General features: G+C 39.0%; 1 protein-coding gene across 4 annotated transcripts; it reads left to right on the top strand.

Moving 5' to 3' along the window:
• The first annotated feature begins 2645 nt into the window (after positions 1-2645).
• On the top strand, positions 2646-12080 carry LOC308179777 (uncharacterized protein). Of its 4 annotated transcripts, XR_013940524.1 has the most exons (5): positions 2646-4051; positions 4461-4596; positions 4705-4761; positions 5918-6016; positions 7181-12080. XR_013940524.1 is itself a non-coding variant. In XM_080560469.1 (4 exons), exons 1-4 carry the CDS (start codon positions 3915-3917, stop codon positions 5921-5923), a joined length of 336 nt encoding a protein of 111 aa, XP_080416595.1. In that variant the 5' UTR covers positions 2646-3914; the 3' UTR covers positions 5924-6029. The 4 variants fall into 4 exon arrangements, 1 of the variants encoding a protein (XP_080416595.1); XR_013940523.1 differs by having other exon boundaries at positions 2646-4248; positions 4705-6016; XM_080560469.1 differs by lacking the exon at positions 7181-12080 and having other exon boundaries at positions 5918-6029.
• The last annotated feature ends 3752 nt before the right edge of the window (positions 12081-15832 follow it).

Consider the following 15832-nt stretch of genomic DNA (forward strand, 5'->3'; position numbering starts at 1 on the left):
TCAGCACTTGAGTTAATTCCACCCTGTTTCTTTGCACGATTCAATTATTATGCATACTTTCAAAAAAAAAAAAATTGACCTCCATAGAAAATCACAGCCTAAGTCTCCAGCCTTTATTTTGCATCTTCTGTTTTTTAGTTGAATTTCCTTTCCCCATACTGTCTTGAGTGTCAGCAATGATACTACATGAAAAGCAAGCCTGTCTCCCATTCCAGATGTGCACAGCACCTAACACGAATGGAAAGAAGAGCTGGAAGCCCCCCTATTGCAAAATCAAATTGAGCTGGAGAGGGGCAGGAAAACAGATCAGATATGCACATGACAATTTGACCAATGTAACTAAGGCAACAAGCAAAACAAATTACAAATATATATTTAGTTAAGGATATGCACAATCCCTACATAGTACAAAGCCTACGTTTAAAAAAAAAAAAGTGCCTTTTTCTTATTGAAAATGTAGATCTTATTCCAGAACAATGAACAATCTTCGCCCTCCATCACAACACTGGCACCAGTAGGACAGTTCACAACTTACTCTGATGGTAAGACCGGCTGAAGTACAGTCTGAACCATTTGTCTGCTGTGAAGCTATCCTTCGTTTATATTCCAAACACAACTCATATAATTTCCGAATTTCATACTTCCCAGGGCAGGTGTGTGTTAATGACCTGTTTGTTCTCTTCAGCTGCCTTCGTTTTCCTTATTACCAGAATCAATAGCAATAAAAAGGACTGCCTATAGTTTAAGTTGTTTTCAGTTTTAAGCTGGATATCTCACTAACCAGGCAGGCTCCAGATTCGTATCCAATCTGGGATGCTGCTGCTTTAAAAAACACACGTGCAACTGAAATCAATGACTGTTTGTTCGGTAACAGGGTAAATGAGAGAAGAACACGTTTACAAACAGCAGGTGAGGCATTCAATTTGAAAAGCAATCAGATTGTCTGCTGCCTGCTTTCAAGGACAGTGCTCATAACCACACTGCTTACATAGTGAGGAAAAAATATGTTGTTTGTTTTTTAAGACCCCGTGCCCATTCACAAAGTGCCCTAACGTAAACATTCAGTCACTGAGGAATGCTTTCACTGGTGACCAGCATCATCAGTTTTACCTGCAATTTATCTTTAACACTATGGATTAACACTATGCTGATGCCCCATCTTGAATGCTGTTCCATGCAAATGGAAATGAACAGATAACCCCCTTGTCTTACACCAGGCTCCACTTGAGAGCCACGTGCTCAGTTTCCAAAGCTGAACCTGAGATTTTACATTTAAAAAATTTAAATGTAATTTTTCATTTCCCCAGGCAGGCAGGGAGTGTGTGTGTGTTCTTTTTAAAAGGGATAAAAAAACATCTTTTAAAAGCAACCACATATTACAGCCAAATGAACTCAATTACTAGATTACCAACACACTCTCAGCAGGTGTAAAGGCTGGGCCCTCCTATCCATCAGTAGACAATTAGGTACCTCACACCTAGCACACGACATAAACAATCACTGAAGAGAAAACTTCTAGTGGAAGATGAGTTTTTTGGTTTTTTTTTTATAAAGGTCTGCTAGAGTTTGAAAGCTGATCTAAGTTCTATTCTAAAGGATCCGACAAACACCAATGAAGCTTTTAGAAATTTTTTGTTATTTTTACAGACTGATACCCTGGATCATGCCTCAAAACTACTCTGGTCTTTAGTCAGAGACCTTCTAATTACTTTCTCCTTCCATGACACCCAGAATCAGACAAACCAAACTGCCCACGGCAGCCTGTACTTTATATCCCAGTCTAGTTATCCCTTGAAAGCAACCTGTAACCATCTTCCCTCTTCAGCAATACAGGGAATCAGTCATGGAATGGAATACAGACTGCAAACTTAACGCTTTTCTTCTCATCTGATGGCTCCTTCAGCGTTAAGATTAATTTTGCTATCTTGCAACCACCACAATAAGAAAGCACAAAGCATCGCTGCTGCTCCATTCTGAGGGGAAACTCAGGCTGGTGAGGCTTTTACAAAATACACTCAAGTATCTTCCAAATTAAATAATTTAAAGGGACAGCAATAATGATTTTCAGCATTCATTTTAAGGTGGTCATTAGTTAAATTACACTTCACAGCAGAATTAATCTGCAAAGACACAAAACATACTACAGCAGTTAGAAGATGCAATGTGAAAAGCCACCATCCCAAAGCAGAATGCACTGAACAAATGTAGGTCTTTGCTGGCACGAAAGGTGAAGAACAGAGTATAAAGCTATAGAAAATGTTTTAAGATTGCACTGCTATTGTTGTACTTACCATCAGTGTCTGATTATTTCAAGACTTTTCAATGGTAGAGGATAAAACCTCACATAAAAACCAAGACTCAGGAATGAACAGGACCACACAGAATAAGCTTAATATACACCATCTGGCACAGCAAACGTTTTACTTCTTCCCCATGCCAGGAAAAGAACAGGCCACATAAGCAGTTGTTGAGACAGCAAAATGTCCCTGCGAAGTCTAAGATCCACACTCAGAAGTCAAAGATTAAACAAGGTAAACAGCCTTCTACGCTGACCAGATTAGTTCACTTTACTTGCCTGACAAATAAGCTTTCTTAAAGAAAACAGCTGGCCAACAGTAATTCTTTTCCGTGAGGCATTCTATAAAAATCCCAAAACAAAACCATACAAATGTTGAAAGAAAACTGGATTTACCTGTTACCATCAAGAACATTCTGCAATAAAGACAACTTTAGAGGTGAGGAAAGCTGAAGTAAAATTGAGACTGAGAATCAACTGTGACAAGAAAGGTAATGAAATTAATTTAAGTGCACACAAAGCCTTTGTGCACCTTCTATGACCTATATATAGAACAGGCTGATGAAGCTTTGCATACTCCACAGCCTGCTGTTTTTGCATAGTGCAATCCAGCCACCTTTATACTGAAAGAAGCAATCTGCCAGAGATGAATAATGCCAAAACATGAACTATTTTAGATGAAGGGATTCATTCATCCTGCTCTCAAATTCTGGTATTAAAGGAACTCAGCATTTAGATCCTGATGTTAACACCATTTAGATACATCTGTAAAACCCAGGAAAAGATTATACAAAAGGTAAATTAAACGGGGGTATGGATGTAGAAAACACCATCAATACATTAGATAGCAAGGGATAAAAGTTTACACAAAGTGGAAGAATCATCTGTTTATTAATTTGATTTCTGTATTAAGGTATTCATGGTACACTTTTTTTTTAATTCCAAATCAAAGATTGGCAAGATGACTTGGTAAAGAACCGAGAGGTAATGAAACTGCAGAGCCCACATGATTTTATTTTTTTTTGTAAAGGAAGGGGAGGAGGGGAGAATCAACAGAATCCACCTACAACTCAAAAATCAGCCATGGGTCATTTACCATGAATTCAAACACTTGTTATCACTGTAAGTGACCTACCGATCTTCTTTATACATTCAACATTTTAGGAATGGTGGACACTATTTCACTTTTACCATATACATTATCTTAGCTGGAAAATTAATTATATTAAAGGATAATAATTATAAATTCACTATAAAAAGTAGCACAACATAGTATAAATCAAATTCTCACAAGAACGACAGCTACTTAGTTCCAACTAAGAAACTACATTCAATGTATTAAACAAACAGATACTTAGAAAGCTAAATGTGGATGCTAATTCTTTTTGCATGCAGCAAAGTCATCAGATCCATATTCCTGAACAGCTCTGACAAGGTGCAGTGTGGCATCTGTTCAAAAGCACTTGTCAGTAGAGACACAAGGTGTTGAAAACAGTGAAAAGTTTGGAGTACGAAAAGGTATAAATGCAGGAGGATGGGGACTGCTGATTGACAGAGGCTGGGATTAGGTAAGGCTAGCTGCTGAAGGTGATAAAGCAGTCAGAGGAAAGAAGCCAGCATGGAGAATTCTCTGTACAGTGGCAAAAGGGAAGAACAAGTCAACTGCAAAAAGCTTTTGCACCATTTCCAACCATCACTGCCCGCCCTGAACAAACAGAGACCTGCTCGTCTATGGGAAACTGCTGGGAAGTGGTAGTAAGTATACTGTTATGACAGAATTAGTACCCCAGTAGCAAGAGAAAAGTGAACTTAAAAGGAAAGGAAGTGAGCTTTTGACAAAGCAGAGCTCTACAGCACCGGGAGGTACATGGCTCCTTCCAAAAAGGAAGAGGTGTTAGGAATTCGTGGCAGTACTGCAGTAACAAGGACTAGGAGTGCACTCGGTGCCGCAGGTAATGTAAGCTACATGGCATTTATCATTTCCTGAAGACACACATTAATTAATGTAATCCAACACCATGTAACTGAAGAAGGTAATTTTAGACTGGGTTCCTTACGAAAACAAGACTTGTGAGATCACAAAGTCTGTCAATCCTCTGTAATGGCTTCTGAACCAGGCCAACCACCATTCCAAGCAACGGTCATTGTATTATATTCCTAACAGCTTCATGGGAAAGACACGGCTAAACCATGCTCTAAAAGAAAAGAAGGGTTGTGTTTCACTCACCCAACAGCTTAGCAGCATACATCTGACCAACCATTTGGGTTTAAGACTGCTCTGCATCCAGGAAACATTGGACGTAAGTAAACAATGCTTTACTAGCTCTGTTGTCCAAGGAACAGCTTGTATGTGTTGAAGATTTGCATTAAAACACATAACATGACATTGCTTACTGTTGTTGAAACAGATCCCTGAGCCATTTAAAAAAATCAGAAGAGCAGAATCAAGAGACAATCCACTACAGGTGTGAGTCAAGCCTTTGTGAAACCATTCCTATCAGGCATTGGTTTGTATTTCAGGAGAGCACCACAGCTATCAACAACATCATTCTGTCTCCTCACAGATGATCTTTTTTTTAAAAAAGCTTAATTTAATGAAGTTTAACTGACCTCCTTTAAATCAACATCCATTCACAGCTCCATCTTGGGATAAACTCCCCTATGCTGAGATTCATAGGAGGCATTACAGGCAGTCACATAACTGTGCTCGAGAACATAAAAATAGAAAAGTCAGTAGACAGAAGAATGCTTTTTTTAAAGGGGTAAGAGAAAAAAAATTTAAACTAAACAAAAAGTTAGAGTACTTAAATGCACTTCAGTACTAAAACTATTTACTTTATCTGCAAACAAAATAACATTTGGCAAATTACTCAAGTCCTTCAGTGGATGCTTCTGATAATTGCCCTGCGGTCCCTCTGTGGCATAGAAAGCCATGCACACAACAGAGTATGCCAATTTGCAACAAGCTCATTTCTATAAAAATAGAACAAATTCCCAGTTTTCAAGAAGGAAATGTACTCTCAAACATGGCTTAAAAGGATATAATAGCTGATGCTAAGAAAGCTGTGTGCCCTAATGTACTTATTTCCCAGAGTAGTGCTCTCATACCCATGATGAGAAATTTGATTCTTGCCTATACCTACCTTTTTGTGGAAATAATGCACTCTGATCATTTACTTAGACCAGTTTGGCACCATTCATTTCTGCCCGTAATTTACAACTGAAGAGTATGCCAACATATGCTTACCTGGAGTACCACTCACCCAACACTATTTCAGAATATTCCTCATCTCCCAGTGCAATTTTTTACTAATGCCTGGTGAGGATTTCACACTGATTTTCCCTTATACAGTTTACTCTGCTGGGATATGACAAGTTCAGTGAAACAAAGGAAGTTCTTTAAGAACGCTGTCTCTCAGTTCTGTTTCTTTGTTGCTCATGTTTTTCAAACCATCTAAAAATGTTTTGTTTTTAATATTCTTCATTAAGAATTTGCCATTTAAAAATGCTTTGAATTCAAACTTGTACTCAAAATGGCTAGAAATTATGATTTGGCTATTGTCACAATTAAGGCTTGTATTGACGGTACCATTTAAAACTTCTAAGGACATATTCCCACAGGTTTGAGGATGAAGACACTGGCTCCTTTGGTTCCAACATCAGAGCTCTGCACCCCAGTTGAAGCTCTCCTTTCCTTTATACATGGAATCTGCATGACCTGTGAGTAATGGAGGAAAAAAAAAGAAAGCCAGAAAGAGCTCACAGCTTACTAAAGATTATGCAGGAAGCCTGCAATCAAATTAGGGTCTTTCAAGTTCCCAGCTATTGACAAAAATTACTGCAATGCCCTCTCAGATCAAGTTACAGGTATAGCTTCAGTGATTTATTCTTGAGTAACAGAAACAATAGACACCTAAAAGAAAAGCCAGGCTAACCAAGAAAATGTAAGGCAAGAAACAGGCAAGAGTATGTTTTTTGAGCAGCAGAATCTAATCTAGCAGTCGGATGGATTATCCTGCATACCACTGATAGCATAGCAGGAATTTATTGTTTCTGACACATAGGTAACAGGATCATATATGTTATATAAACAATTTCTTTAAGAATAGATATTGGTTCTCAGCTCTGGAGCACCTTCCACCTGCAGTGCCCTCCTCACCATGGTCTAAAAGAAACTGCATCAGCTGGGAGAGCAGCTCTAAGCTGTGAGCGTGGCTGACCTTCCTGGGCAGCCCTTTTACTGCACATGCTGCCTCGTCACAGGCCATGCAAGAGCTCCTGAGCCCCAAATCAAGCCAGATTTGTCAAAAACTAAAATAAAATAAAAAAATGGCACCAACACAAATCACTATTCCACCTGCTCACCTCACTCAGGGTTTCCCACTCTGCATGTTAATTGTACTGAATAATGTTATATAATAAACAGATTTCCCCAATCATTTAAGGTATTTAACTGTTGGTAATTCCAATTTAAATTAATGGGAACTGTGCATCTTAATCCTCTTGAGATCACTTAAAGGATCTCAGAACAAATCAATGAAATCAAAATACTCTCTGCAAAATGTGAATCATTTCAAGACATAAAACTGGGAGAAGCTGTTGGTAGTATGTTCTACATTTCCCATGGTAGCATAAATGTTTCTCCTGGAGGTACAAGCAGGCCCTTTCCCAGCAGTGTGCCCCTCACTTCAGAGAGAGGTTTGTCTCTCTAACATAAGAGAGAAGCCTCCTTTGCCTAATTACTGCATGTAACTGCAGCTACACATTAAAATAGCTCAGCACGGTAGGAGCTAGCTGGATGGCTAGAATCCTGACAGGAAAGTTCTTCTCTGAATAAAAAGTTCTGAAAGAAAACTGATTGTTTTCCCGTCTCCTCATTTACAGGTCACCAATAAAAAGACGAGGAAAAGCTTACCAAGGAAAAATCCTGAGAAATAACAAAATTCCTGCCTAGATCCTGAACACGAGCTGGGCTCAAGAGGAGGTGATTTCTTAACACAATCCCCTCACATACAGAGCAGGCAGAGGAAGGATGACTTGAAAGTCAAGTGCTGAAAATAGCATACCCATCATCTGTATCTTTCAAAAGCCAGAACTGGTCTTTAGAAAGAACCTGATCTTATCAAGATGCAAGTACAGAGAAATATTCCTCCAAAGACATGGTCTGTAAAATAACGACATGGAACATGTGGCAAGCAAGACGACCAGTTAAACTTTGATAGAGATCCTAACTACAGAAAGTCTGGGGACAGCAAACTCAGAAGGCCTCAGCGAAAGGGCACGATTCCATTTACTACTCTGACATCTGTATCAGAGCCTCGTTTCCCACAAATGCATGAAGACAAACCTCCCAGGGGAAGAGCAGCCTTGGGCAAAAGGAGAGAGGGAAGACGACTACCACTCAGGCGATCCGAAGCTTCCCGAGGACAAGCCACCTGTTGCTTCAGAGTTTGCAGCCTAATGCACAGGAGGTGACCCCTCAGAAATCAACTGCAGCATATGAAAACATACATTACTGTGTACTGCTGCAGAGAGCTCAAAGTCTTAACTTCTGCAGCGTAAGCATAACCTGGCCCTTCAGTCTAACATCACATTATTGGTGCAGGAAGTTCCAGTAACGATAGACATCCACAGAGTTGCTCCACTAAGCCTTTTTAAACACCATTTTTCCCAATTGTTTTGACAGCTCAGCTTCATACAAACCCCAAGATTTGACTAGGATAAGTCACCTTCAAGCAGCTTTAAGGGGATGGTGCACCATTACCTAATGAAACTAAAGAAACTCCTTTGGCTGCAATACACTGACGCTAAATCCCATATTCACTTGCACTAAAGCACAGAGGTCTTAACACATCTTAAGAGATATCAAGAGAACTCCAGCAGCTAACTGTTAGCTCCCCTCAAAATGTGAACTGTTACTCCATCTAAAGAAAGATGAGAAGCAGCATAGATTAATGATGCAGAGCTAATTAAAGAAGTAAATAATGGTGATGTACCCTGAGCCAAAGAGGTAACAAATAATGCAGCAGGAAATAAGTATGAGGGCTTGATTAATTAAACTAAATTTCTAAAGGTAGATAGGACTATAAAATGTCAAATATGATATTAATGCAGAGTAGGTTTATTAGAAAAATGAATTATAGTTTAATATAAATTACATTAAGAGTTTGTTTTCTGTAGCCAGTGCTGTTGTACTTAATTGTTATAGCTTATTTTTGGAGGGGAGAAAAAGCTGCCCATGACTAAAGCCAAGACTGCTAGTGTCCCACAATAGCTGGGGTGAAGAAGGCAACTCAGTAGAACCCATATTCAGGAAAGGGCCTCCCCCCCCCCTCAAGCAAAACCCATGCTGCTGTATACTTCAAATATTACTGCAGCTCTGAAACAAGAATTTCCCACTCAAATCAGAGAAAGGATCAAAAAGCTTCAACCCTTCTGCTCCCCTTCCAGCTCCACACACACAAGCAGATGAAAGCAAACGTCTCTGCCTCCAAGTCTCCTTAGCACACATGTAAACAGATTTGGGCAGCCACGACAATAACAGGAATGTGCCCATCATACACCAGAGTATGGTGTATGTCCTGAAGACACTGTATGTCCTGAAGACACCATCAGAGTAAAATCCAAGATTTAAGCTTCAACGTGCTACAAGAATGAAGGAAGAATGTGGATGCACATGTTCTGGACTGGACATATAGCATTTGATGCCTTGCACAGAGCCCACGTCTGCTGCTTTATTAGGTTCATCTTTCTGAACAGCGGTACTTAAGTCATTGCAAGAAACACTACGTATTTAGAGCAGAAAATGATAGGTAAGGATTTACCACTAAAATGGAGACACGTGAAAGCCTGACTGCAAATAGTTATGTATTTCCATATTCACAAGTGTTAACCTGATCATCTTGGCAGGAGAACATGATACCTACGGCACCATCATAGAATCAGAACTGCTGATGTTAGACCATTTCCAGAGGACCCGTCCAGGTCCAATACTCCTCAGATACAATGAAGTTAGCTAAAGCAGGTTAATCACCCAAAGCATCTCAAAGAATGGAGACTACACAGCCTCTCTGGGTAACCTTTTCCAGTTTTTGATCATCTTCACCATTAAAAAAAAGTTATACATGAAATTCTGTTTAAACATAGGATATTTCAGTTTGTGCCCATTGCCTTTGTCTGTTCACTGGACACTTCTGAGAAGAATCTGGCTCCATCTTCTTTACTCCCCCCCATCAGGTATTTATACATTCAGAAAAATCTCATCAAGCCTTCTCTAAGCTAAGCAGCCCCAGCTCTGTTAGCCTCTCCTCATATGCTGGATAATCCAACCTCTTAATTGTCTTCATGGCCCAAAAGGCCGCACTCATTCCAGAACATTCATGCCCTTCCCGTGTTGGAAAATTCAGCCCTGGGCACTCCAGATGCTGTCTTACTGGTGTCAAGTAGAGATGCATCTCCTCTGACCTGCTGGCAATGCTTGTCTTACTGCAGCTCAGGATACTTAGGGCCACCTTAGCTGCAAGGTCACATTTCTCACACACTGTCCTTAGGAATAGTAACTGCGAACAGTGGGGAGTGGGGGGAGGAGAAAAGTGGAAAAGAACCCTGGTAAACATGCTTTTCTATGCCTTAATGTTTAACAGAGCTTTTTAATCTACAAAAGATTGCATACCTGATAGTAACTCAAGAATATTTGTTTGAAATTTATTCATCTACTACTACATCAGTCTTAGTCCTTAACATTACATCAATCCTAACTCAACAGCATTACCATGGTTACACTACTATTACAATTTAACCTTGCAGGTGTCTTACCGAGATGTCTGGTACCAAAACAATCCCAGTATTCATTCTGTATACGTTCCAATCTAGTTATATCTACTCCATTAACATACGGCCACAATCTCTATTCCTTAATTAACAGAGAATCACAATACCATCTTCTGATTCAAAAGTAAGCTATTGTGTAACATCCTTCCCATAGCCCAATCCCTAACACAAAACAGCAAAGCTCCCAATTAGCTGCCCATCTTAGGGAGCTGCCTTCCTTCAACTCCCATTCATGTATTACTGAAACCCTTTCTCATCAGCAGCACCATTAGTTATAAAAACATCCACAACTCCATGGAGAAAGAAAATTTAAAGAGCTTTATCAAAGAGGAACAGTCAAAGACACACTTTAAAAGCTATTTTAAAAATGAATGGCCTTCAAATAGTAGGAAGAGTTTGTAATGCCAACCAAGACACAACCTGAATGCATAAGGAATCCTTAAATTATGTAGTCTACTTATGGTAGGACAAACTTTGAAAAGTCCAAGCAGAATTTGGTGATCTGATCCCATTTAGTAGAACTTGGGATTTTGCGCAGCCCAAGACAAAGCCAAGCATTAGCACTGCTTGTGGTAATGCCCCAGTTCAGCGCTGGAAGCCAGAGCAATGCAGAATGTAGTGCACCTCGCTACATTTTCTGGGTGCAACTTACAAAGCAGCAGTAAGCAACTTGTTAAAATACATAGCTTAAAACTGTCAACACAGCTAGAACTGGGATCCTTAGCTTCACGATAGTTTGGTATTCTGTTAGCTTCCATGCTTTTCAACACCAAACGTACTCCTCCACCATTCCTGCCTTCATTTTCCTGTTATTCTTCTCTTGAAGTACTTATCTGTAATGATGTTTCACTTCCCTGTCACCGTGAATCAGAGTGTTCATTGTCCAGTGACCAAATTGATAAACACTGATTCATTCATTCTTCCTTCCTTAAGCTAGTCTGTTTCGCTCCTGATTTATTTCACATCTGCCTGTATCTTCTGGCCTGATGTTGTCAGAAGTGCTTTACAAAGGGGCTGTATCTTGTGTTTGAGATTTGCAGTTGAAGTTTTGCCTAAACATGTGCTGCATGACATTTTTAAATGGGGCTAAAACTCTAAGTTCTATTTTGAGCCCAGTAGGGTCCTGGGATTTCAGTGAGTTAAATAATGTTGAAATAACAGAAATTATGAGAAATTTTTAAACTTACTTTTTAGGGATGTGGAAGATTCAAATTCGAGCAATTTCCAAACTATTTCACAATCTATTTACGGTACACCTGGGAAGTGATTAACTGATGTAATTATACTGTCCATATATTCCATTAGTGTCTGCAATAATCCATAGAATTAGTGTAATAAATAATGATTATTTTATTTTGAAAGTTCAAACCACACTAGAGCAGATCTTTGAAAGCAATTCAAGAGCCATAAATTGAAATGCCAGTTTAAAATGTTGTATAAAATAGATAGCAAAGAATCAAAAACCTACATACTGGAAAAATTCGGCTCTTGCCACAGGTTCTGTTCACTACAAGCTCTTTCACACTTGCTGTCAGCCTTAGGACAAATCTCATTTAAAACAGCACAATTTCATGCTACTTTTTCCTCTCACGACAGAAACAGTAGTTTTTGTCATGGCTGTTATAGGCAACATATTGGCTTAGGAAAATTTTCAGTTATCTCCGCGTCAGCTAAGAACAAGCATCTCACCTTGATGATGTTTTATGGAGACAATCTGATCATGCAAGCAGTTTACACACTTGCTTAGTTTCCTGAAATGCCTAAGCATAATTATTTATTTTGATGAGCTTGCTCTCATATAAAATGAGAGTGGACATGCAAATCCTTGCAAGTCCTAACTTTGCACTTATAATCCAGATGCATGTTTTCTGTGAAAATGGAAATCGGCACAATTACTGGAAGTATGACTGAAGCCAGAGTTGCCCAAGACCAAAAACCCAAGACCCAAGTATTAGGATACCTACACTGAAGGAACTGCACATCAGTACGCTCTTGTGGATGAGTGGAACCTAGAAAACATGTCCCATATTAGAGCCCTTGTATCTCTATTCAAGGGGTTTCTTTACAAGACTACTTTTATTTCCCAAACAGATAATTGTATTTCCAGGATATACTATCCTGTGTCTGTGACCACCAGGAGCACAGTGACTACAGCCATCACGGAACGGTTAAAAAGTCAGAAACATTTTTGTAGCTCATTAAAAATAAATATTTCTAAGCTAATTTTACACACAGCATATACTAGAAATTGCCATTCCTGTACTAATGAGAGCCAAACAAATTACTCATAATGAGTATTTTCCTTCAGAAATGACAGTGTTTTGCCTTTTAATTATACCTGAATAGAGCTGATTTTCTGCAATTTATTTCTTATTCAAAATGAAATCCATGTTAAATCATTTGGGAAGTAGAAAAAAAAACACTATATGTGGATTGTAGGCTTATTTCCTACAGGTCTGCATAAGGCAGGGTTGTGCTAATTTTACATCTATGCAAAAGCATATGCACATATCCAAACTGACCTGGAAATTGCATTGCCAAACCAAATGGAGACTCAGACTCGTTGCATTTAGGTTGGTAATTGGCAGGGGAGAGTCAGCTTCCCACCATCTAAAAAAGACAGTGAAATCCAGCTGTCTTCCCCCTGTGATGGTCACACAAATTATCTCGTCATTTCATGCCTAACAGGTTTCCAATATGAGATAATGTATGTTGCAAAATAATTCTCCCAATCAAAAGAAAAGATTAATTCTTCGCTGTCCCTCAGTTAACACAGTGGCAATTGCTCAGGTTGCTATTTCCTGCAACAGCATTTATTTACCAAATAGAGCAGGCAGCCATGAGCTATTGTCAGGAGCATTTTTCTGAAAACTTCATGCCTGAATATGATTCACAAAATCAGGAACAGAAAAACAATGAATAATGGTTTTGCTGAATTATTTCTGGTTTGCACTGCTGATAAAAAGGGCAGAATACAACCCTGATATGAGAATGGCAGCCTTCGGACTGGAATGTCCTTCCCCAAGGTAGCTGCTCTGGATTTGATCTGCCATTGTGAAGCAAATGCATCCAATAAAAAACTCAGACCATGGAGTATTATTTACCAAAGAACAACTGTTTGGCTGACCAATATCTGTACTAGTGGTACCCGATGTGCATACTTACAGGAAAGGAACACAGTCTAATTTGGCATCAGAAAGATGACTACTATTAATGTGCTCTTCAGAATGAATATATTCCTCACGTGTATACTGGATAGATTTCCTGAATTTGTACTGATTTACATAACACCAGGCTTCAGTCATAATTTCATCCCTTTACTTTATCCCACTAACCATCCTTACCTTTCACAAAATTTGTCTAATTTGGTTTTTAATTCTTTCTTTATATTGACTTTTGTTCAGCTTCCTAACTACCTGTATTAATTCCATTTGCAACCTGAATTTGCCCTAGAGACCAAGATTTCTGACAAGAATCTACCTTTATTAGTCAATACCTGGAACCTACAATGCTTCCAAGTTTCCAGACAATGAAGGGGAAAACAAAGCACTGAATGTAAAGGTCCAGTACAAGTACTGGTTGGGGAAAACTGCATTTCAGTAAGCCATCCAAGAGTGAAGACTTCCTTATTATTTCAAGCATTAACAGATAATTAAAATTCTGCTTGGAAAAAAAAAAAAAAAGAAAAAAAGAGAAGTCTTATGTCTGTGATTACATTCTTGATTCAGTAGTCAATCCTTATTCAGCAGTACATGAGAGTGCTCGAAGACTGGCATGAAACGGGTGTGGGGTGCTGCCAACTGCTGGAAAAAATATCCAAGGTGTTTATACTTGAGTTTAAAGATGGGCCAATCAGTCCTGAATGTTAGAAGGAAAGTTTAAATATATCATCCCAGAATCAGACCAGAGAAAAGAGATTGTATTTGGATACATATTCAAGATTCAAATCCCCACCGATGGCAATCTCACGCCATAATTGATTGTACAGTCACACTGCTTGCCATTTTGGCTTTACTATAGCCATCAACTTCAGCTCTTCCTCAGTTGAACCCTAAACAACCTATTGTTTTTCTGACCCAATGTTTTATTTGGCTCTAATCTAGATGTAAGCATCCCATTCTCACCCCACCCCCCCCATTTAAAAAAAAAAAAAAATTACTCTAGCAAATTCAGAGACATTAAAAACCATTAAAACACTGGAAGAAAAGTTTTTAATGCAAGGAACAGCTGAACTAATCACATTCAGCTCTTTAATTCAAAATGACTAACATTTTTGCAAGAATAAGCAGGTAAATGAAAAATATCCTCTTCTGTCAGAACTGCTTAGGGGAAGTAATCTACAGTGATTTTCTACTTACAGTAAATAAACAAGACTGAACAGGTATAGATTCTCTCGTGCCTAATAAGCACTGAGCTTACACCGCACTGTTAATGTTCACACTGTTAATGGGATCACCAGTCTTTCTTTGTCTTCAGTTATTTTAACAAAACTTGCATTCCTTTGGACATCTATTATCTCAGTTTTGTTGAAGTAAGCTAGCTTATGAGTACAAGAGTTACAGCACTGGCTAGCGATGCGAGGACAGTGTTATGAAACCGGACTGAAAAGCTACCCTCAGCAGCATATCTCTGACTTTGACCTTGGACTCCAGGCACCCCGACAAGGAAAGCAATGAGTGCCAGATTCAAGTAAACAAAGAATTATGCAAGCACACTGGGTACTTCAGAATTAAGTTTCCAGGCAAGAGGAAAGAATTCCTAATTCTGCAAAATAAGCCCTTCATGGTAGAGGATAAAGGTTATGTTACAAAGATGACTTGGCAATCGCCAAGTGTTGTCACAGAAGCAGAAATTCCTGCATCGCAATGGCAGTGCTTACCCCTAAAAGCATCCGAGGAGCAAGCAGTAAGAACTTACTAGTCTTGCATCGGCTACGTAGGACGTCTCCATTCTCCTCAGTATGTGCATGAAACCAGACATAGATACAACAGCGTTAACGTGTAACAGCCCCAATGACAGTAGCACCAGAACAACATTTGACACATCCCACCACCTCTGGGCAGAGGGCAACCCCAGGCAGAAAGGAAATCGGCTCGAAATTGGCTCAGGCAGTGACCTTTCTTCCACCGGTGGCTATTAGATGCAAGTGCCTGGGATTAGCATTTGATCTAACTACACAGCCATTCCTTGCCATCAAAAACACAGGTGAAAAGTCATTCAACTAAATTGGCATCCTCTGAAAACTCGGTTATATTAGGAGTTCTAGCTCTCACTTGGTACTGATTTAAACATAACCTTAAGCTCAGTTATTTATTTCTTTGCTTTCAATACACAGTTAAATTCCTTCAGCATGCTGCTAAACCTTATAAACCACGTTATAAGCTAACTCATTTAAGAACTTGTCATATATTATAGCTTTATTATTGATCTAAAAGAACTACTAATTTAAAGGTGCAGGCTCATCTGCAATGATGTTTTTACTTGTTCATCAAAAAATTTTCATTTTTAAAAGTTATGTAAATGAACTCTCCTTTCTCACATGTAAGTGAATTTACTGCTGCTGTTTACAAGTTACACAGCATACTGCTACCTCACCTAGTAGGTTAAACATGGACCTCGATTCCTTTGATCTCGGTATCTTTTCCACTGGCTTCAAACATTCACAGGAAACTAGAGTGTTCCCTTCTGAGCTATTTTAATCTTAAG

This window comes from Anser brachyrhynchus, assembly GCF_964034855.1.
Source record: "Anser brachyrhynchus genome assembly, chromosome: 18".
NCBI classification, from domain to species: Eukaryota; Metazoa; Chordata; class Aves; order Anseriformes; family Anatidae; genus Anser; species Anser brachyrhynchus.